Source organism: Elephas maximus, chromosome 3, assembly GCF_024166365.1.
Source record: "Elephas maximus indicus isolate mEleMax1 chromosome 3, mEleMax1 primary haplotype, whole genome shotgun sequence".
Lineage (NCBI taxonomy): Eukaryota > Metazoa > Chordata > Mammalia > Proboscidea > Elephantidae > Elephas > Elephas maximus.
Window position 1 is genome coordinate 135,368,863 of NC_064821.1, and position 24,001 is coordinate 135,392,863.

Sequence of the window (24,001 nt, forward strand, 5' to 3'; positions counted from 1 at the left end):
TTTTATATACTGTTTGTGCCATGTATTAGGGCTCCTAACATTGTCCCTATTTTTTCTTCCATGATCTTTATTGTTTTAGACTTTATATTTAGGTCTTTGATCCATTTTGAGTTAGTTTTTGTGCATGAACTGAGGTATGGGTCTTATTTCATGTTTTTGCAGATGGATATCCAGTTATGACAGCACCATTTGTTAAAAAGACTGTCTTTTCCCCATTTAACTGTTTTGGGACCTTTGTCAAATATCAACTGCTCATATGTGCATGGATTTATGTCTGGATTCTCAATTCTGTTCCATTGGTCCACGTATCTGTTGTTGTACCAGTACCAGGCTGTTTTGACTACAGTGGCGGTATAATAGGTTCTAAAATCAGGTAAAGTAGGCCTCCCACTTTGTTCTTTTTCAGTAATGCCTTATTTATCTGGGGCCTCTTTCTCTTCCATATGAAGTTGGTGATTTGTTTCTCCATCTCATTAAAGAATGTCGCTGGGGTTTGGATCAGAATTGCATTAAATGTATAGGTTGCTTTGGGTAGAATAGACATTTTTATAACGTTAAACCTCCCTATCCACGAGCAAGGTATGTTCTTTGACTTACGTAAGTCTGTCTTGGTTTCTTGCAGAAGTGTACTGTAGTTTTCTTTGTATAAGTCTTTTACATCTCTGGTAAGATTTATTCCTAAGTATTTTACCTTCTTGGGGGCTACTGTAAATGGCACTGATTTGGTGATTTCCTCTTTGATGTTCTTTTTGTTGGTGTAAAGGAATCCAACTGATTTTTGTGTGTTTATCTTGTATCCCGATACTCTGCTGAACTCTTCTATTAGTTTCAGTAGTTTTCTGGAGGGTTCTTTAGGGTTTTCTGTGTATACGATCATGTCATCTGAAAATAGAGATACTTTTACTTCTTCCTTGCCAAGCTGGGTACCTTTTATTTCTTTATCTAGCCTAATTGCTCTGGCTAGGACTTCCAGCACAATATTGAATAAGAGTGGTGACAAAGGGCATCCTTGTCTGGTTCCCAATCTCAATGGGAATTTTTCAGGCTCTCTCCATTTAGGGTGATGTTGGATGTTGGCTTTGTATAAATGCCCTTTATTATGCTGAGGAATTTTCCTTCTAGTCCTATTTTGCTGAGAGTTTTTATCATGAATGAGTGTTGAACTTTGTCAAATGCCTTTTCTGCATCAATTGATAAAATCATGTGATTCTTATCTTTTGTTTTATTTCTCTGGTAGATCACATTAATTGTTTTTCTAATGTTGAACCATCCCTGCATACCTGGTATGAATCCCACTTGGTCATGGTGAATTATTTTTCTGATATGTTGTTGAATTCTATTGGCTAGAATTTTGTTGAGGATTTTTGCATCTAAGTTCATGAGGGATACAGGTCTATAATTTTCTTTTCTTGTGGCATCTTTCCCTGGTTTTGGTATCAGGGATATGGTGGCTTCACAGAATGAGTTGGGTAGTATTCCGTCCTTTTCTATGCTCTGAAATACCTTTAGTAGTAGTGGTGTTAACTCTTCTCTGAAAGTTTGGTAGAACTCTGCAGTGAAGCTGTCAGGACCAGGGTTTTTTTTTTTGTGGGGAGTTTTTCGATTATCTTTTCAATCACTTCTTTTGTTATGGGTCTATTTAGTTGTTCTACCTCTGTTTGTGTTAGTTTAGGTAGGTAGTGTGTTCCTAGGAATTCATCCATTTCTTCTAGGTTTTCAAATTTGTTTGAGCATAGTTTTTCATAGTAATCTGATATGATTCTTTCAATTTCAGTTGGGTTTGTTGTAATATCGCCCCTCTCATTTCTTATTTGGGTTATTTGCTTTCTCTTCTGCTTCTCTTTTGTCAGTTTGGCCAGTGGTTTATCAATTTTGTTGTTTTTTTCAAAAAAACAGCTTTTAGTCTTGTTAATTCTTTCAATTTCATTTAGTTCAGCTCTAATTTTTATTAGTTGTTTTCTTCTGGTGCCTGTGGGCTTCTTTTGTTACTCTCTATTTGTTCAAGTTGTAGGGATAATTCTTTGATTTTGGCCCTTTCTTCTTTTTGGATGTGTGCATTTATTGATATAAATTGGCCTCTGAGCACCGCTTTTGCTGTGTCTCAAAGGTTCTGATAGAAAGTGTTTTCATTCTCATCGAATTCTCTCAATTTCGTTATTTCATCCTTAGTATCTTCTATAATCCAGTCTTTTTTGAGCAGGGTATTGTTCAGTTTCCAAGTGTTTGATTTCTTTTCCCTGCTTTTCCTGTTATTGATTTCCACTTTTATGGCCTTATGGTCAGAGAAGATGCTTTGTAATATTTCAATGTTTTGGATTCTGCTAAGGCTTGCTTTATGACCTAATATGTGGTCTATTCTAGAGAATGTTGCATGTGTACTAGAAAAGAAAGTATACTTGGTTGCTGTTGGGTGGAGTGTTCTGTACATGTCTATGAGGTCATGTTGGTTGATTGTGGCATTTAGATCTTCTCTGTCTTTATTGAGCCTCTTTCTGGATGTCCTGATCTTCACCGAAAGTGGCGTGTTGAAGTCTCCTACTATTATTGTGGAGCTGTCTATCTCACTTTTCAATGCTGATAGAGTTTATTTTATGTATCTTGTAGCCCTGTCATTGGGTGCATAAATATTTAATATGGTTATATCTTCTTGGTGTATTGTCCCTTTAATCATTATATAGTGTCCTTCCTTATCCTTTATGATGGATTTAACTTTAAAGTCCATTTTGTCAGAAATTAATATTGCCACTCCTACTCTTTTTTGGTTGTTGTTTGCTTGATATATTTTTTCCCATCCTTTGAGTTTTAGTTTGTTTGCATCTCTAAGTCTAAGGTATGTCTCTTGTAGGCAGCATATAGACAGATCTTGTTTTTTAATCCATTCTGCCACTCTCTGTCTCTTTATTGGTGCATTTAGTTCATTCACATTCAGGGTAATTATGAATAGGTATGAATTTAGTGCTATCATTTTGATGTCTTTTTTTGTGTGCTGTTGACAGTTTCTTTTTCCCACTTGATTTTATGTGCTGAGTAGATTTTCTTTATATATTATTGTCCTTTCCTCATATTTGTTGTTGTTGAATTTGTTTCTGCTGAGTCTGTATGTTTCCCTCGTATTTTATGTTGATGAGTAGGATAGTTTGTCTCCTTTGTGGTTACCTTATTATTTACCCCTATTTTTCTAAATTTAAAACTAACTTTTATTTCTTTGTATCGCTGTATCTTCTTTTCCATATGGAAGGTGTATGATTACATTTCTTAGTCCCTCTTTATTATTTTAATGTCATCTTCTAAAAAGATTTATTTTTTAAGAGACAACTTAAAGTGAGGAAGATTTTCATTCAATTATGTGTTCATAATGATTAGCCAATGATTATAACATCTCTGATTTATGATTAATAAACTCATCCTATATCTTTTTTTTATTTGGTCATCCTGTATCTCCTCATTCTACTTTTTATTGCTATTATTTTATCATGTTATTACCATTCCTCGCTATGTAAGTTTGTATGAGTAGAAAAGTAATTTACATAAAGATCTTCACATTCACAATTACCCTAAAGAATGGAACTGAAAGTTTTGAATAAGAAAGAATTCTATATGAGTTAGTGAAATTCACAGAAAATGAAATAGAGAAATGTGGTTTTATAAATACAAACAGTTATGAGTCATGAATCACATTTCAATTAACGCAGGTAGTTCATCTAATTTAATAAGTAATAAGGGGGGGGGACCCAACAATATCCAAGCACAAGGCTAGAAAGTATGCTACTGTCTTTGTTGAATACTTATAATGCCTTATGAAGATTTTTTGAGGTTAATGTACTTTGTACATTAGATTACTTACTCTTCTTCCTTTTGGACCTCGATTCCCAGGTGGTCCTCTTGCCCCCACATGACCCTACATGTTAAAAGTTTTACAATCAGTTATAAAATTAAAGGAATGCTACAGAATGGTAGTCACAGTCTTTTTTTTATGACATGTAATTATCTTTGGGAATTCTTAAAATTGATTTGTCTCTTAAAAATACATTTTAATTATCAAACAAATACCATACCTTCCTTCCTCAATATTCTGCTTTTGATGTATTCTGTTACTTGGAGAAATATCATTTCTCTGTGTTTACCAAAGAACAGGAGGCTTTTAATACTCACTGAGCAAGTAAGCTTTAGGAAGAACATGGCATGATAGTGGGGGAAGAAGATACCCACTTAGCCAGTGAATGCTACATCAGTCTAGTCCACCTAAGAAGCAAATGGTTAGCTCTGAAAATATATCTTTTCCATTATTCTAGATATTTGTGACATCACATCACATAAGAATAGGTTTTTTTTTTATGATACCATGGCAGTACCACAAAATATTCCAAAGTTAACATGCCATAAAAGTAGCCTAAAATGAAGAGTAAGTTGCTATTTATTAAGTCAATTCTAATGAATTATTATTATTATTTTGCTTACAGTCTTCAATAAAAACTCAATTGGAAAATAAAATTTATTCATTTATGTAACATTAGGTAGATAAAAAATGAGTGAACTTTCATAGGATTTGGAATTTATTTTATTCTTTTATGTGAGTAAACAGGTTGGCAACTGTGCCCTAGACCAGTTTTCCTAATTTTAAGAAGCCAACAACACACTCATGAATATATTAGAAAATCAGGCTTATTTTCAAAACAGAATCTTCATAAACCTTAGCATGAACAATTTCTGGTAAGAATGGTCCTGCTCTGGAAGCTTAAAGGCTGACCTTTTTCACATTTAAGATCACAATAACTGTCAAATTTTAGCAGGCAAAATTTATCTGTTTAGCTGTAAGTTTTCATTATCTTTCCATAAAAAATGGAGTATTTTCAAAACCTAATTTTATTTAATAAAGGTATATTTCCTATGAATTTTGTCTGGTTGTTTGAAAATTTCTAAGAAAAATATGTTGGAATTTATGCTTGTGACTTTGCTTATCAAATTGGTCTTGCTTCTGATCTTGATTACTGACCCTGTTCTCTTATATGTGGTTATTCAAAATAAAGATTTAACATGTGAAATTTTTAGTTTTAGGCTTCAGAATTAAAACTGGTTGTATTAGAAGTTAGCAATAAATAATATGGCAAGTAGAGGGGAAGAACTTCAAGATATCATGAAATACTCTACCAGTTTACACATAATTTATTTTCATAAAAACAAAAAACATAACACAATGGAAGTGGTGGATTTAAACTTTAAAAGTACATTCTAGAAAAAAACCACAAGGTCTTTTCTGTACTTACAGGTAATCCTAGTGGACCCATGGGTCCTGGAATCCCAGGAGGTCCTGGATATCCCTATATTTTAAGTGAAAATATGAAAGGCATAAAACTTTCATCATGTCTAGTTAGTTTCTTTGAAGGCAAACAAGTGAACTATAAATAGTAATAAAAAGTGATAATTTGAAAAGATCTCTGTATCATATACAAAATATAAGAGGCCATGAGGGGTGTTCTGAAGATAGACTATAGAAATCAAATATATGTTTACACAGAAGCTATGTATCCATTTATTAGAAGGCTTTTACCTAGAAAATAAAATTCCTAGGCAGAATCATGTATTTTAGCCTATTGAGAAGAGAAAATTCATCTCTTCTTTCTGTAGGCTATGTTATGATATACATGGATATATGTTATGTAGATTATGGTAATTTACCATATCATTTTCGAATAGGTCAGGGAATTGTATAATTTAGGAAAGTGGATGTGTCCAAATAATCTGGTATGTCAAATTTTAGAAGAAGCACAACATTTTATGGTATTAGCACTGATTCAGAGAATCTCTTAGGCGGTAACTATTCTTGAAATTAATTAACCTTACAGGTGTGCTAAATTTTCTAGCTGATAGCAATTGAAGAAATCTTAAAAATAATCTTATAAAACATTTCTAATAATACGGAAGTTAAAATTAAAGACTATCCTGATAAAATGATTTGTAGTCATTATCATGTGCCGCGAGATCATAATACATTTTCTGAAAGCAAGATTCCTTTATTGGTAGTAACCATTTGTTCTACTTCCTACCATATTTAGAAATTGCTTAATAAAAAAATACAACTCAGATATAAAATTTGCAGCTATTACTATCCTAAGATATAAGAGAATAAGATGAGTTCTGAGCTTTCATATGTTAAAGAATCACATCACACAAGTTCATGGAAGAGTGGCAATGGTGATATATGCCATATTGGCTATAAGCTCTGGAAGAATAAATAGAATCCTAATTGAATTTTCTTCTTTTTATGGTGGTTTAATTCTTCTCTTAAAACTATAAAATCATTTGACTAAACCATCTAATTTGCATGATTTTTAGTGCCACACAACATCCTGAAAGGTAAACTCTTTTGAGAAGAGAATTCTAATAGAAATTTACTACAAAATAACACTTTACACATACTTAAATTCCAGTCAAGGAAATTCCACCCCTGGAATACTTTATTAGGCTTTGGTAACATACTTTTCAAATCACTAAGCTCTTACCATAACACCTTTTTGCCCCTGGGGACCCAGTGGGCCTGGACTTCCACGCTGTCCCTTTTAAAATAACAAAGAAAAAAGAGAAACATTGAAGTGAGTTGGTGTAGTTATAACTTATTTTAGCCTACACAGGAAAACTATCATACCTTACATGTATATCTCAGCTTCCAATCATTTTTTTAATTTATGAATTGGGCATTTTTACCCTAAAATTGCTAGAATTTTAATACAGCAGAAATCTTGTTAAGATGTTTTTCATGGGATAAAAAGCCAAAAGTCTTATTAAAATGAAGGAAACAGAACTTATAGATAAATGATCAAGACTTAAAATTGAATATACATTATATGCTAAAGTTTTATAAGGAGAAAATTCTGACAATTTATGAGACATTCAAAATATGAAAGGAGTAAAAACATCAAAGTATACTGTAAAAATTAACTATTTAATCTGTGTAACAAAACTATTTCTGATTTCTGTCTACCACAATTAAGTGTCACAGAAGTAATTTTGGAGACTCATGATAATCAGATCTGCCATAGCAGATTGAAAGAACTAAATTGATTCATATTAAAATTCCCTGGATTGTGAAAACCTTAGTGTAGAAGATTTGACCAAGAACACGAGTAACTAAATCAGGACAGAAAAAACTAAAACTATCTAATTTTTTAATCCGAACTTGTAATGTATTTTGTTATATTGTTAATAAAAAATCAGTAAGTATATATTAAGCATTTTCAATGTACTAAATGAGAATTATGATATATAAAAGAAACTTGACTTAGATTCTGCTCACAAGTAATTCTATAAAATCAAAAAACCAAACTCAGTGCCGTCAAGTTGATTCTGACTTACAGGGTCGCTATGAGTCGCAATTGACTCGACGGCAATGGGTTTAAGTAATTCTACAGACCATGTTAACAAAGATGAAACAATGAGAGGATGATTGTACTTGTTCTAAATCCAGCAGGGAAGAAATCAAGAAGAATTAGAAGAGCCTGAGGAGACTTCATGGAGAAGATGAGAATTCAGTTTAGTGTTATAGTTTGGGTTTGAATAAACAGAAGGAAGGGAGTGGTTACTCTAAACTAGGAAATGGTAAGAATGGGAATGCTGTTGTCGTTATGTGCTATTGGGTTAGTTCAGACTCATAGGGACTCTATAGAAAAGAGGAGAACTGCCCCATATGGTTTCCAAGGAGCTGCTGGTGGATTTGAACTGCCAACCTTTTGGTTTGGAGCCATAGCTCTTAACCACTGTACCACCCTATGACAAGTATATAATATATAGACGGGTGACAAGGAAGATGTATACTATAAAATATTAGAGAATTTGCCAAGTGAAAACCCTGGTGGAGTAGTGGTCAAGTGCTATGGCTGCTACCCAAAGGGTCAGCAGTTTGAATCTGCCAGGCGCTCCTTGGAAACTCTATGGGGCAGTTCTACTCTGTCCCGTAGGGTCACTATGAGTCGGAATTGACTCAACAACACTGGGTTTGGTTTGGTTTTTTGCCAAATAAGTTGATTAAGCCAAAATTATGTAGTGTCTTATAGCAAAGTAGAGGAGTTCAAGTTCAGAGGATTGACAATAGTGAGCCAATGAAGGTTTTTCAATATGTTTCATCATCATGACCCATCAAAATTTGTGTACTAGTATAATAGTAGGATGGATTAGAGGATAAAGAGGAAAAGAGTAGAAAACATATGGCAAATGGTAGATGTAGGCGTAATATGATGAGGGTATGTCTGAGGAGGTGGCTTTTGAACTAGCTAACGGAAAAGTTGAATTGTAAAGAAGGACCCATAGGACCTGCAGAGAGATTAGGTATTATACAGGAAACGGAAAACTCCAAGATGGATTCACCTTACCTATCCTAAAAGACTGAGAAAACATACATAAGGTACAATGTTTACTCATAGAAATGAGGGAACTGGGAAGAAGCCAATTGGAGTGTGGGGAAAATGACAAATTCAACTTTAGGTATGTTGAATTTTATTTGAATTTAAAATGCAGATGGAAATAACTAGAATATTATCTAATTTACTTCTAGTTCTGGCTCTATTTAATTATTTGCAACAAGTAGCCATTCTTTTGTGCCAGACTACCATGCTTACAATTTATATTTAGCAAGCCAGGTTTCAGTCAAAGGTCCAAACTTTATGGTTTATTGCCCTCTAGTCCATTATAAAGATTCCATTTAAATAAAAATAAAAATATGCCCTTGTTGGTTCCAAGAATTACTTTTTATTTTTAGAAAAATCTCCTAAATTTGGAACTCAACATGGAAAAAAATTCTTAAGGTAATGATTTCTGAGTAACATTTAACCAAATTACAATTTCCATTATGATATTCAGGTTTACTCCAGAATAACTGCCTACTGGATTCCAAATGGAAATAGATTATGACTGAGACTTGGATCAGGAAAAGTGATAATGTATTCTTCTCTTTAAAAATGTTTTACTATGGTGAGTCTGTTCTCATACAGCAGATTTAAATAATATTTTCCAGTCATAAACCTAGACTTCCAGCTTCATTTTTTTCTCTTCAGATCACAACTTTCCAATCAGAAAGGTACTCTTCCCTTTAAAAAATAGAAATACATATGCTATTAACAATAACTCAATATATTTAAGAGGTTCAGTACAGATAACATGTTAAAAGTTATGGGTGATTTCTAATTAATATAAAATACCATATGAGGAAGTGACATCATGGAAAATGGCTTGGTAGGAGGTTCCAGGTGTCAGTTCCTCCACCAAAACAACCATTAAATGAAGAAATTATCAGAATCAACTATTTTTTGATTTCTGGAAAATGATCAGACACTTGCAACAACCAGGGGAATGTTTGATGAAGGGAGAGGTTGCTGAATGAACTTTGGTAAGAGAGTGACGTGTGAACCACCTACCATAACCCATTACTCAGCCCTGCTGCAGCCATAGGAATGACAGCCTATGGTCTTAAAGTGGCTGACTGGATCTAGGGTAGTCAGTAAGGACTTTGTCCTCCACAAATTTGAGGTTGTATTTTTTGTCAGTCTGGCAGTTCCTTGAGGGACAAATGCAGATGTCTGCTTTTGTTTTGGCCTCCTCCAGTTGAAGCTCCTTCCCCAGCAGCATCAATAGGAAAATTTAAAGAGATTTTTGTTTTTTTGGATCCAGACATTTAAGAAATTTCCGTCAGGTCACAGGCTGGCCACAGAGATAAGCGAACAAAAACTTCAGTGACCACACACAATAAGGAATAATATAGGCTTTGTGATAATAGTTTAGAAAAGTCACTATGCGGTAGATGACTACAGCCCTCAACAAGCAACAAAAATATCCCTGAGCAAGGAGACAATCCAATTTCAAGAGTTACCACATTATAATGCTCAAAATATCCAGTTCTTATATATATAAAAAAAAATTATAAGCATAGAAAGAAACAAGAAAATATGGCTCATTCACAGGGGGAAAAAAAAGAACTTGACAGAAACTATCCCTAAGGAAGCCCAGAAATTAGAATTATTAGTCAAAGATGTCAAATTGATTTCCTTAAAATATACTCTGTGAGCTCAAGGAAACCACAGATAAAAAGCTGAAGGAAAAAAGAAGAAAGATGTATGAACAAATAGGAAATGTCAATAAAGATATAGAAACTATATAAAGAAACCAAGTAGAAATTCTGAAGCAGAAACGTACAATAGACAGGTGGAAAAACCCCAAAAGAGTTAAATGGCAGAACCAATCAGTGAAGTTAAATATGAGGCAATTGAAATTACCCATCCTAAGGAGCAGAAAGAAAAAAGAATGAAGAAAAATAAACAGAACCTGAGAAACCTGTGGGACACCATCAAACGTACCAACACGTGTATCACGGAAGTCTCAGAGGATAAGAGAAAAGGGATAAACAGGGTAGAGAGTTTCTGTTTGGGGTGATGGAAAACTTTTAGAAGTAGTCGTGATGGTTATACAACACTGTGAATATAATTAGTGCTATTGAATTATACGCTTAAAAGTGCTTAAAATGGCAAATTTTATGTTGTACTTATTTTACCACAATAGAAAATGTAATATAAATGTCTCTCCTTTGAGTTTAGTCCAGAATTCTCACAATTAAATGGAATAGTAAAATAAATTACCTTTTCACCAGTGCTTCCAGTCATCCCAACTTCTCCAGGTAAACCAACAGGTCCCTTTTAGGAAAAATAGAAAATACAGGTATATTGCATTGCTATTCTAGACTCTTGGTTTTAAATCATATGCAATCTTGATGTTTCTTTCTAACTCATCCTAAATATTATCTCAGAATAAAATTCCTCCAGTATAGTTATACAGATTATGACTTCACATCAGAATTTATTAATCTATTCAGTCATCTGTCAGTCCATCAGTTTGTTGTACTGTGGTGGCTTGCGTGTTGCTGTGATGTTGGAAGATATGCCACAGGTATTTCAAATACGAGCAGGGTCGCCCATGGTGGACAGGTTTCAGCTGAGCTTCCAGACTAAGACAGTCTAGGAAAAAGGATCTGGCGATCTCCTTCTGAAAAAAAATTAGCCAGTGGATACCTTATGGATAGCAGTGGAACACTGCCTGATATAGTGCCAGAAGATGAGCCTCTCAGGTAGGAAGGCACTCAAGATATGACTGGGGAAGAGCTGCCTCCTCAAAGTAGACTCCACCTTAGTGATGTGGATGGAGTCAAGCTTTTGGAAAGTTCATTTGCTGATGTTGCACAATTCAAAATGAGAAGAAACAGCTGCAAACATCCATTAATAATCAGAATGTGGAATGTACAAAGTATGAATCTAGAAAAATTGGAAATCATCAAAAATGAAATGGAACACATAAACATCGATATCCTAGGCATAAGTGAACTGAAATAGATGGGTATCGGCCATTTTGAACTGGACAATAATATGATCTACCATGCCAGGAATGACAGCTTGAAAAGGAATGGTGTTGCCTTCATCGTCAAAAAGAACATTTCGAGATTTATTCTGCAAGTACAATGTTATCAGTGATAGGATAACATCCACATGCCTACAAGGAAAACCAGTTAATAAACCTATTATTCTAATTCATGCACCAAACGCTAAGGCCAAATATGAAGAAATTGAAAATTTTTACCGACTTCTCCAGTATGAAATTGATTGAACATGCAATCAGGGTGCACTGATAATTACTGGTGATTGGAAAGCGAAAGTTGGAAACAAGTAGGAACAGTAGTTGGAAAATACATCTTGGTGATAGAAATGATGCCAGAGGTCTCATTAGAATTTTGCAAGACCAACAACTTATTCATTGCAAATACCTTTTTTTCAACAACATAAATGGCTACTAAACACATGGACCTTACCAGATAGAAAACACAGGAATCAAATTGACTACATCTGTGGAAAGAGGTGATGGAAAAGTGAATATCTTCAGTCAGAACAAGGCCAGAGGCCGACTGTGGAACAGATCATCAATTGCTCATATGCAAGTTCAAGTGGAAGCTGAAGAAAATTAAAACAAATCCACAAGAGCCAAAATACGACCTTGAGTATATCCCACCTGAATTTCCCACAAGAATAGATTTGATGCATTGGACACTAATGACCAAAGACCAGACCAGTTGTAGGATGACATCAAGGACATCATACATGAAGAAAGTAAGAGGTCATTAAATAGACACGAAAGAAAGAAAAGGCCAAGATGGATGCCGGAAGAGACTCTGAAACTTGCTCTTGAGCGTAGAACAGCTAAAGTGGAAGGAAGAAGTGAAGTATAATAGCTTAACAGAAGATTTCAAAGGGTAGTTTGAGAAGACAAAGTAACGTATTACAATGACATGTGAAAAGAGCTGGAGATGGAAAACCAAAAGGGAAGAACACGCTGGGCATTTCTCAAGCTGAAAGAACTGAAGAAAAAATTCAAGACTTGAGTTGCAATATGGAAGGATTCTATGGGAAAATATTAAAAGACGCAGGAAGCATCAAAAGAACATGGAAGGAATACACAGAATCACAGTAGCAAAAAGAATTGGTCAATGTTCAACCATTCCAAGAGGTAGCATATGATCAGGAACCAATGGTACTGAAGGAAGGGTCCAATCTGCACCGAAGGTGTTGGCAAAAAACAAGGCTCCAGGAATTGACCGAATACAATTGAGATGCTTCAACAAATGGATGCAGTGCTGGAAGTGCTCACTTTTCTATGTCAGGAAATTTGGAGAATAGCTACCTGGCCAACCAACTGAAGAAATCCATACTTACGCTTATTCCAAAGAAAGGTGATCAAGCAGAATGTGGAAATTACCAAACAATATCATTAATATCACACACAAGTAAAATTTTGTTGATGATCATTCAAAAGTGGCTGCAGCAGTACAATGACAGGGAGCAGCCAGAAATTCAAGCTGGATTCAGAAGAGGATGTGGAACCAGGGATATCATTGCTGATGTCAGATGGATCTCGGCTGATAGCAAAGAATACCAGAAAGATGTTTACTTGTGTTTTATGGACTATGCAAAAACATTCAACTGTGTGGATCATAACAAATTATGGGTAACATTGCAAAGAATGGAAATTCCAGAACACTTAATTGTGTTCATGTGGAATCTGTATATAGACCAAGAAGCAGTCATTCAAACAGAACAAGGGGATACAGCGTGGCTTAAAGTCAGGAAAGGTGTGCGTTAGGGTTGTATGTTCACCATACTTATTCAATCTGTATGCTGAGCTGAAAAAATAGTCTGAGAAGCTAGACTTTATGGAGAAGAATGGGGCATTAGATTGGAGGAAGACTCATTAACAACCTGCGTTATGCAGATGACACAACCTTGCTTGCTGAAAGTGAAGAGGACTTGAACCACTTACTAATGAAGATCAAAGACCATAGCCTTCAATATGAACTACACCTCAACATAAAGAAAATAAAAACCCTCACAACTGAGCCTATAAGGAACATCATGATTAACAGAGAAAATATTGAAGTTGTCAAGGATTTCATTTTACTTGGTTCCACAATCAACATCCATGAAATCAGCAGTCAAGATATCAAAAACACATTGCATTGAGCAAATCTACTACAAAAGTCCTCTTTAAAGTGCTAAAAAGCAAAGATGTCACTTTAAGGACTAAGGTACACCTGACCCAAGCCATGCTGTTTTCAGTCGCCCCATATGCATGCGAAATCCGGATAATAAATGAGGACCGAAGAAGAATTGATGTCTTTGAACTGTGGTGTTGGAAAAGAATACTGAATATACCATGGACTGCCAGAGTAATGAACAAATCTGTCTTGTAAGAAGTATAGCCAGAATGCTCATTAGAAGCAAGGATGGTGAGACTTTGTCTCACACATTTGAGACATGTTGTCAGGAGGGGTCAGTTTCTGGAGAAGGACATCATGCTAGGTATAGTACAGGTGAGTGAAAAAGAGGAAGACCCTCAATGAGATAGATTGACACAGTGGCTGCAACAATAGGCTAAAGCATGACAATGATTGTGAGGATGGTGCAGGACCTGGCAGTGTTTTGTTCTGTTGGACGTAGGGTCGCTATGAATTGGAACTGACTCCACAGCACCTTACAGCAACAACAACAACATTCATTCATCAACAAACATCTGAGTGTCTAATGTGTGACAGGCACTATGGTAGGAGACACCGAATTTCAAATGATGAAGAAATACAAATATAGTCTGTGCCCTCATGGAGCTTACCATCTAGTGAGCATTATAAAAATTCCTTCATTTTTCACAGCTACTTAATATGGCTACATTAGGTTAGCAAATCATTTCTGTGACTTCCTTCTTTGAAAGAACCTCAATACCTGAAGAAACAGCCTACGTCCATCCATTCATTCATTCCCTCAAACATTATTTGGTGCCTACTCCGTGCCAGGTACCGTGCTATTTGCTGTGATTTCATCCCTGAGCAATACAGACAGAGGCCCTTACCTCACGGGGCTAAAAGTCTTGTAACAGATAAAAACAACTTAACTAAAAATTAAGTAATTATAAATTGTGATACAGGCTCATAAAGCAAACAACTATGATGCTGAGGTAGATAAAAGAGAACTACTTTGGTCACGGAAAGCCTGAAGTCCAACATTTAAGAAACCCAAAGGATAAAAAGTGGTCAGCCAGCCAGAAGGGAGGAAGAATATTCTAGATAGAGTAAACAACCTTAGTATGGAATGAGTTTGTTAATGTGGAAGAAGTGATGGAAGGCTGTCAGTAACACTGCCTCAGAGTGAACAAAGCTCAGGGTTTATCTGTCTTTGTCTTTACAGATTCTCTACTTTTCCTCCTTCAAGCAATCTAGGAAAGAAAAAGAATAGCAGCATAGACTTTACAAAATGGGCATAATCTTTCTTCCTTCTTTCCTTCTGACTGTCTCCAATCGTAAGGAGGTTAATTTTTATTTTAAGATGTGTGAAATATTTTATTTTTTGATAGCTATCAAGCTAAGACCCTGCTTAATTATATAATAACTCATCATCATATAGAAGGCACGAACCATAAATAAACAGCTTGTTGTGTTGAATCTAACTGACTTTAATGCCTGAGGCATAATTTTATCCACATATATCTATATTCATAACAATATTCTTATTTGTATCAATTCATATGTACCAAAAGAGTGATAATGGGTACACTGACATTTATTAAGCACTTTTGACGTGCCTGATTTAATCTTCATAACAACCACATGAGGGAGGTGTTATCATGACTCCTCTTTTACAGATGAGGCAGTGAGTTATCTTGATGGGGCAAAGGAGTTTAAATAGTATAAACAGTATAAAAAGTATAGATGAGTTTAAATGCTACTGAGTACTTGAAATGTGGCTAGTTGAAGTTGACATTTGCTATAAGTGTGAAATACACAGCAGATTTTGAAAACTTAATATAAAAAGGAATGCAAAATCTAATTAACCATTTAGATTTATTTAATGTTAAATGATAAAGTTTTGGATATAGTAGGGTAAATAAATAAATTAAAATTAATTTCACCTGTTTCTTTTTACCTTTTTAAATGTGGATACTAGAAAATTTAAAATTATGTTGTGACTTGCGTTTACGACCTGCATTATATTTGTACTGGACAGTGCTGCTCTATACTATTAAATACTATGTTAGTATTTATTATAGCCATTTGGAAGTGATAAAATAATTTAGTTCTGTGGTTATTAAGTTTACAAGAGTGAATACTTTCATTTTGAAATAGTCAATGATCAATGGTTAGTTAATCAAGTCTGAGTTAGAACAATGAAACATAACTGTCTTTTGTGAGATAGTAAACAAAATAGCAGAACCCCAAAACAAACTAGTCTTGTTGCAAGAAAAAAAGAAAAACCTTTATCATATGCATATGATTGAGGTAAGTGAGAGGAATAGGCCCATTTGGCTTATCCCAATATTGACAATGTAAGCCAGAGGCCAATATCACATACAAAAGTATTCTTCTTGCCCCACAATATTTTCCTAGTTGCCAAAATTAAAAATTTTGGAGGGTTTATATTAAAGCTAGACTTCTAGCTTCAGATGACCAAGTAACTGCTAGCATGCATTCTCACAAGGCAAATACTGAATAGAAATAAGTAGCAGCTGTACTATTTGGACCCTGGCGAACACTTCAATTCACCACAGTCCCTTCCACTCCCTATTGATTCTTATATTTGGTCTTATTCACTTATACTACCTGCCTTATCATCCCTGATTTAAGTATCAGAAGGTGCAGTTAGTCAAAAAAGACTCAGCATAAGGTCATTGGAATTAAGATAATTGAGTTCTCACTGGAAAACAGGCAGTTCCTAAGCCTAAATCCATGTCTGCACAGTGCCTTTAACAAAATTTAAAAGTCAAAGAGCACAGATATAAATTGGCTTCCTTGCACCACTGCAGGACCTCAAAGAGTCTAACCAGACACATCCAATCTGATAACACCATAACCCATAAGCGTTGACTATAATGAGGGGAAAGTACCAAAACCAAAAAACCTAACACATTGCCCTTGAGTCAATTCCCACTCATAGCGACCCTATAGGACAGAGTAGAACTGCCCCATAGAGTTTCCAAGGAGCACCTGGTGGATCTGAACTGCCGGGCTTTTGGTTAGCAGCCGTAGCACTTAACCACTAAGTAAAACTGGCATAATCACTTTGGAGAGCAATTTGGCATATTTTTAGTGAAGTTGGAGATGTATCTACTCTATAAGCTAGCACTTTTGCCTCTGATTGTTTACATGAGTTTATATTCTCACATACATGCACTAGGAGACACGTAAAGGATGTACATTGCAGCATTATTTAAGTACAGAAGTTGTATCATCTTCATTACCACAATGCAAACAATGTATGATTTATTTATACAATGGGAAAAAACTCAACAGCAGTTAAAATTAATGGATCAGATCTACAAGTATCAACATGGGTAAACCTAGAATACAATGTCAATTGAAAAAAAAGGGAGTTTCAAAAAGATATATTTAGATACATTTTATACAAAATTAATAAAACACATGTAACAATACAATATGTTAATGGCATAAAACACATGGAAATGATATACACAACTTTAGGATAATGACATATCTCTGTATAAAGTGATACTTCATTGTCAATTTTAGTTATGTTTCTCTAATCCTAGTGAGTCTGAGCTTTTCTTCATATATGTTAGCCTTCTTCTATGCAATTCCTATTCATATCCTCTGCTTAATTTTTTTCTACTGAGGTTCCCTGTGTCTTTCTTGACTAGTTGCAGGAATTCTTATATATTGATGGTATCATTTCCTTGTGGATTTTAGATGTTGTCAATTTCTTCTTGTGACCTATCATCTATGAGATTTTTTGACATTCTTCACTGACCAGAAATCCTTAATTTTGATGTAGGTAAATCCATCAGTTTTTTGCCTTATGATTTGTGTTTCTGTCCTTTCCCTGCTTTTATGTCATAAAAATAACACGAATTATTTTCTTTTGGTGTTAACTTTTCTACTTAGATCTTTAACCCAGCTGGAGCCTCTGGCTTTTACATGGTGTGAGGTAGGAATTCAACTTAATTTTTCTCCACACAGTGACACAGTTTTGGAAATACTGTGGGTTGTTGTTAGGTGCCATCAAGTTCCTTCCAACTCATAGCGACCCTATGCACAACAGGACAAAATGTTGCCTGGTCCTGCGTCATCCTCACAATCCTTGCAATGTCTGAGCCCACTGTTGCAGCCACTTGTCAATCTATCTCTTTAAGGGTCTTCCTCTTTTTCATCGCGTATGTATATATATGTATACATATACATACATTGTTGTTGTTAGGTGCTGATGAGTTGGGTCTGACTCATAGTGACCCTAGGTACAACAGAATGAGACACTGCCTGGTCCTGTGCCATTCTCACAATCCTTATGCTTGAGCCCATTGTTGCAGCAATTGTGTCAATCCTTCTTGTTCAGGGTCTTGCTTTTTTCGCTCACCTCTATTTTACCAAGCATGATGTCCTTCTCCATGTACATATACATACATACACATATATTTTATATACAAATATATAAACATACATATATATATACACATACATACATACATACACATGGAAACCCTGGTGGCATAGTGGTTAAGAACTACAGCTCCTAATCAAAATGTCGGCAGTTCAAATCCACCAGGCACTCCTTGAAAACTCTATGGGGCAGTTCTACTCTGTCCTATAGGGTCGCTATGAGTCAGAATTGACTCGACGGCAATGGGTTTGGTTTTTTTTTTATATACACACACGCACACACGCACACACATATATACACAGTAAACCTGCAAAAGTCAGAATCTGTATAAGGTAGAAACCTGTCAGAGAAGGAAAACTCAAATATTTTCCACTAAAATGAGCGACAGAAAAGTGGAAAGTCTGCACCGTCAAAGGTGGAAAACTTGCAAGACCCGGAAAAATAAGGCAGTTCCATCACATTCTGGCTCTTACAAGTTTCACTGTATATATTTATTTTTCTCATTGATTTGTGATGCCATCTTTATTTCATAACATTTTATACATGGGCCTATTTCTAAGCTCTCCATTGCATTCTATTGGTGACATCTGTTTTTCCCCTTTGCAAACTCCTCTCACACTATTTTTTTTCCTGTTCTTTTAAAGCTATCCCTACATTGGAACTCTGACACTAGTTTGGATGAGTGGTAGGGAATCTTAACTACACAGCCTTTAAATCTATTTACTCTTAAATACATATTACTTTTTAATTTGAAACTATCTACACACTTAGAAATCAATAGGTACATTAGGGAATATATTTAGAGTTGTGTCTACTAAATTTTATTAAATCTAAGACATCATTGATTTTAAAATGAACTGTTATTTTTTGTACTTCTTAAAAGAAAAAAAAAGCATACTGCCAAGTAATAGTAATTAAGCACTAATTGTAGGAAACACCTTATTTTTGAAAATGTGAATGAAATGTATAGCAGATGGAACTACTCTTCAAAATACTCACTGTTTCTTTCTAATGAAGGATTACGTATACCTGTCCTATTGATACCAGATTTGGCCATGGGACTTTCAGTGTCCCTCCCTATGGGAGGAATATAATCTGCCATCCTATGTACTTGAGGCTTGGCTATGTAGCTTACTTCAGCCAATAATAATGGGTGTGGAAGTGATATACTCTTTTTCTTAGCTAGGTAGAGGGAATGATTTGTACATAAGGCAGCAAATGACAAAATATTTGCCAAACCTAAATTAATCCAGATTCTCTGGGATGTAGGTACTTGTAAGGGTATAGACTAGAAAAGATATATTGTGATATACTATTGAGGGCTTTGAATGCTGAATGAGAGATTTGTGCATGCTTGTGGTGTTTATAGGAAAATTTGTGTTCATGGAAGAATCATTGTAGAAGAATCACTGTCAAAACCACAGTTGGCTTTGAGTAAAGGAGAAATATAATAATGTCTGTACTGAATGAATAGTAATCTAACACCATTATGTTCATTGGGTGGAAATGGGACCAAACAGAAAAGAGGAAGAATGGTTAGAAACTATTGTTAACTGTCTAACTTAAATGCAATGACTCTTGTGAGGACAATGGTATCATTATTAAAAGAAACAGTAAAGTCAGGGGAGTGAAGAAACGATGAATGAAGTTATGGAACATGCTAGTTTTGGCTCTTAGGGTGGACAGTCTATCCTGAAACATTAATTTGTAAGTTCAGAGAAATATCAGTTATTGAAACCGTAAGAATGGTGTAGTACATACAATAGTAATAAAAGAGAAACAATCTAAATGAAGATTTTTTTGGAGTCAAGAGGTAGAAGAAAAAACAAAGGAATAATCAGATGGGAGAACCAGGAATGAATAACGAAAGTTAAAGGAGGGAAAAGTTTCAAGGAGAGTTAAACCAGCGTCACATGTGGGAAAGTCTGAGAAGGATGAGGACTGACACAAAATCAAGGAATTTGATAATTATTAGAATGTTGATGGTGACCTCTAAGAACAATTTCATTAAATTTGATGTTTTTGAATTATGGTATGTTTGTGTTATGGATTGAATTGTGTCCCCCCCAAAATATGTGTTATAAATCCTAACCTTTATGTTTGTAGTTATAATCCCATTTCGGTATGGGTTGTCTTTATGTTAACAAGACAGGATTAGTGTATCTTGAATCAATCTCTTTTAAGATAAAAAAGAGATTAAAACAAGCAAGCTGAAGAGGCAGAGATGGAGGAAGGGAGATGCCAAGCCACATGAAGGGTGCCCAGGAACAGAAGCTCAGGAGAGACAAGGACCTTCTCCAGAGCTGACAGAGAAAGCCTTCCTCTAGAGCCTTTTACCGTCCTAAGCTGTGAGAAAATAAATTTCTGTGTGTTAAAGCCACCCACTTGTGGTATTTCTGTTATAGCAGCACTGGAAAACTAAGACAGAATTGGTACCAAGAATTAGGGGTGCTGCTCTAACAAATACCTAAAATATGGAAGTGGTTTTGGAATTGGGTAATGGGTAGAGGCTAGAAGAGTTTTAAAGTGCCTAAAAGTAAAAGCCTAGATTGCCCTGAAGAGATTGTTGGTAGAATTATGGATGTCAAAAGCAATTCTGGTCAGGACTCCGAAGGAAGTGAGGTGAGCTATAGAGAAAGTCTCTATCATCTTTGAGAATGCATATGGCGTCAGCAAGAGAATGTCGCTAGAAATGCAGACATTAAATGTGCTTCTGGTGAGGCTTTAAAAGAAAATGATGAACATGTGATTGGACAGTGGAGGAAGGGCAATGTTTTTTATGCAGTGGCAAAGAACTTGTCTGAATTATGTTCTAATGTTTGGTTAAAGGTAGAACTTGTTCAGTGATGAACTTGGGTATCTGGCTGTGGAGATTTCTAAGCAAGATCTTAAAGGGGCTGCATTATTTCTCCTTGCCACTTACAGTAAAATGTGAGAGGAGAGAGATGGACTTAAACATGAACTGTGAAAAGTGAAAACAAAACTTAAAGACTTGGAAAATTCTGTTGTACAAACTAAGGACACATGTACAGGCATATCCTGGATATTAGGGTTCAATTTGACACCACCACAATAAAGTGAGTAGCACAATTAAGTGAGTAACATGAATTTTTGGTTTCCCTGTACATATAAGTTACCATAGTCTATCAAGTGTGTGATAGCATTATGTCTTTAAAAAAAAAAGTACATACTTTAATTAAAAAATATTTTATTTCTGAAAAAGGCTAACCATCATCTGAGCCTTCAGGGAGTTGTAATCTTTTTGCTCGTGGACAGTCTTGCTTGGATGTTGATGGTTGCTAACTGATGAGGGTGGTGGTTGCTGAAGGTTTGGGTGGCTGTGGCAATTTCTTAAAATACAACAATGTTAGCTGCATCGATTGACTCTTCCTTTCACAGAAGATTTCTCTGCAGCATGTGATGCTGTTTGATAGCATTTTACCCACAGTAGACCTATCAAAATTGGAGTGAATCCTCTCAAACCTTGCTGCTGCTTTATCAACGAAATTAACGTAATATTCCAAATCCTTTGTTGTCATTTCAACAATGTTCACAGCATCTTCACCAGAAGTAGGTTTCCACTTCAAGAAACTACTTTCTTTGTTCATCCATAAGAAGCAACTCTTCATAAGTTTTACCATGAAATTGCAGCAATTCAGTGACATCTTCAGGCTCCACTTCTAATTCTAGTTCTCTTGTTATTTTCACTACATCTGCAGTTACTTTCTCCACTGAAGCATTGAACCCCTCAAAGTCATCCATGAGGGTTGGAATCAACTTCTTCCAAGCTCCTGGTAATGTTGATATTTTGACCTTCTCCCACAAATCACAAATGTTCTTAATGGCATCTAGAATGGTGAATTCTTTCCCAAAGGTTTTCAATTTACTTTGCCCAGATCCATCCAAGAAATCACTATCTACGGCAGCTATAACCTTACAAAATGTATTTCTTAAATAATAAGACTTCAAAGTCAAAATTACTCCTTGATCCACAGGCTACAGAATGGATGTTGTGTGGTTGCTGTTATTGTTAGGTGCCGTCAAGTCAGTCCTGACTCATAGCAACTCTATGTACAACAGAATGAAACACACCATCCTCAGAATTGTTATGTTTGAGCCCACTGTTGCAGCCATTGTGTCAATCCACCTCATTGAGGGTCTTACTCTTTTTTTGCTGATGCTGTACTTTTCCAAGCATGATGTCCTTCTCCAGGGACTGGTTCCTCCTGGTAACATGTCCAAAGTACATGAGATGAAGTCTGGCCATCCTCACTTCCAAGGAGCACTCTGGCTGTAGTTCTTCCAAGGCAGATTTGTTCGTTCTTCTGAAAGTCCATAGTATATTCAATATTCTTCACCGACACCATAATTCAAAGTCATAAATTCTTCTTTGGTCTTCCTTAGTCGTTATCCAGGTTTCTCATGCAGGATTTTGTGTTAGCAGGCATGAAAACAACATTAATCTCCTTGTACATCTCTATCGGAGCTCTTGGGTGACGAAGTACATTGTCAGTGAGCAGTAGTATTTTGAAAGGAATCTTTTTTTCTGAGCAGTAGGTCTCAACAGTGGGCTTAAAATATTCAGTAAACCATGTTGTAAACACATGTGCTGTCACCCAGGCTTTCTTGTGCTATTTATAGAGCACAGGCAGAGTAGATTTAGTATAATTCTTAAGGGTTCTAGGATTTGAGCATTGGCTTCAACTTAAAGTCACCAGTTGCATTAGCCTCTAACCAGAGAGTCAGCCTGTCCTTTGAAGCTTTGAAGCCAAGCATTGACTTTTCTTCTCTAGCTATGAAAGTCTTGGATGGCATCTTGTTCCAATATAAGGCTGTTTCATCTACACTGAAAATCTGTTGTTTAGTGTAGCCACTTTCATCAGTTATCTTAACTAATTCTTCTGGATAACTTGCTGCAGCTTCTATATCAGTATTTGCTGCTTCAACTTGTACTTTTATTTTATGGAGATGGTTTCTTTCCTTAGAACTCATGAACCAACCTCTTCTAGCTTCAAACTTTTCTTCTTCAGCTTCCTCACCTCTCTCAGTATTCACAGAATTGAAAGGAGTTAGGCCCTTGCTCTGGATTAGGCTTTGGATTAAAGGAATGTTGTCGCTGTTTGATTTTCTATCCAGGCCACTAAAACTTTCCCTGTATCAGCAATAAGGCTTTTTTGCTTGCTTATCATTTGTGTGTTCACTGGAGTAGCAATTTTTAACTTCCTTCAAGAAATTTTCCCTTGCATTAACAACTTGGCTAACCGTTTGGTGCAAGAGGCCTAGCTTTCAGCTTATCTTGGCTTTTGACATACCTTCCTCACTACATTTAATCATTTCTAGCTTTTGATTTAAAGTGAGAGATGTGTGACTCTTCTTTCACTTGAACACTTAGAGGCCGTTGTACGGTTATTGGCCTAATTTCAGTACTGTGGCATTTCAGGGAATAGAGAGGCTTGAGGAGATTAAGAGAGATTGGGGAGCGGCCTGTCAGTGGAGCAGTCAGAACACACACGATAATTGCCGGTTAAGCGTGCAGTCTTATACAAGCATGGTTCTTGGAGCCCCAAAACAATTACAATAGTAACACCAAAGATCACTGGTTACAGATCACCATAACAGATATAATAATAATGAAAAAATTGAAATATTGCAAGAATTACCAAAATGTGACAAGTGACACGAAGTGAGCACCTGCTGTTGGAAAAATGGCACTGAATGGCTTGCTCGACACAGGGTTGCCACAAACCTTCAATTTGTAAAAAAAGCAATATCTGCAAAGCACCATAAAATGAAGCATAATAAAATGAGGTAATAGAATTTTCATCAAGGACGTCACTACACAATCTTTTGTTAATCAAGTCTGTGACTGATGAATCTAACAAACTACCACAGCAGAAAACCCATTAGCTTAGTTTTCTTACCACAACAAAGGTAGTGTTAGTTTGTAGTATATGAAGCTATTGATATTTGACCATTTTTTACCTCTTGAAATGCTAATGTTATGTGGTTCAATCCAATACAAACTTTTGAGGATAGGATAA

General features: G+C 35.6%; 1 protein-coding gene across 1 annotated transcript in view; it reads right to left on the bottom strand.

The window, feature by feature from the left end:
- The window catches only part of COL24A1 (collagen type XXIV alpha 1 chain), a 362,779-nt gene that overhangs the window by 145,938 nt on the left and 192,840 nt on the right, over window positions 1-24,001 (bottom strand). Inside the window, exons 24-27 of the mRNA XM_049875555.1 lie at window positions 10,620-10,673; window positions 6,501-6,554; window positions 5,265-5,318; window positions 3,845-3,898 (exon numbers count right to left, since the gene is read on the bottom strand). Of these exons, the coding sequence (XP_049731512.1) occupies window positions 3,845-3,898; window positions 5,265-5,318; window positions 6,501-6,554; window positions 10,620-10,673 (216 nt within the window). The remainder of the gene's footprint in view (window positions 1-3,844; window positions 3,899-5,264; window positions 5,319-6,500; window positions 6,555-10,619; window positions 10,674-24,001) is intronic.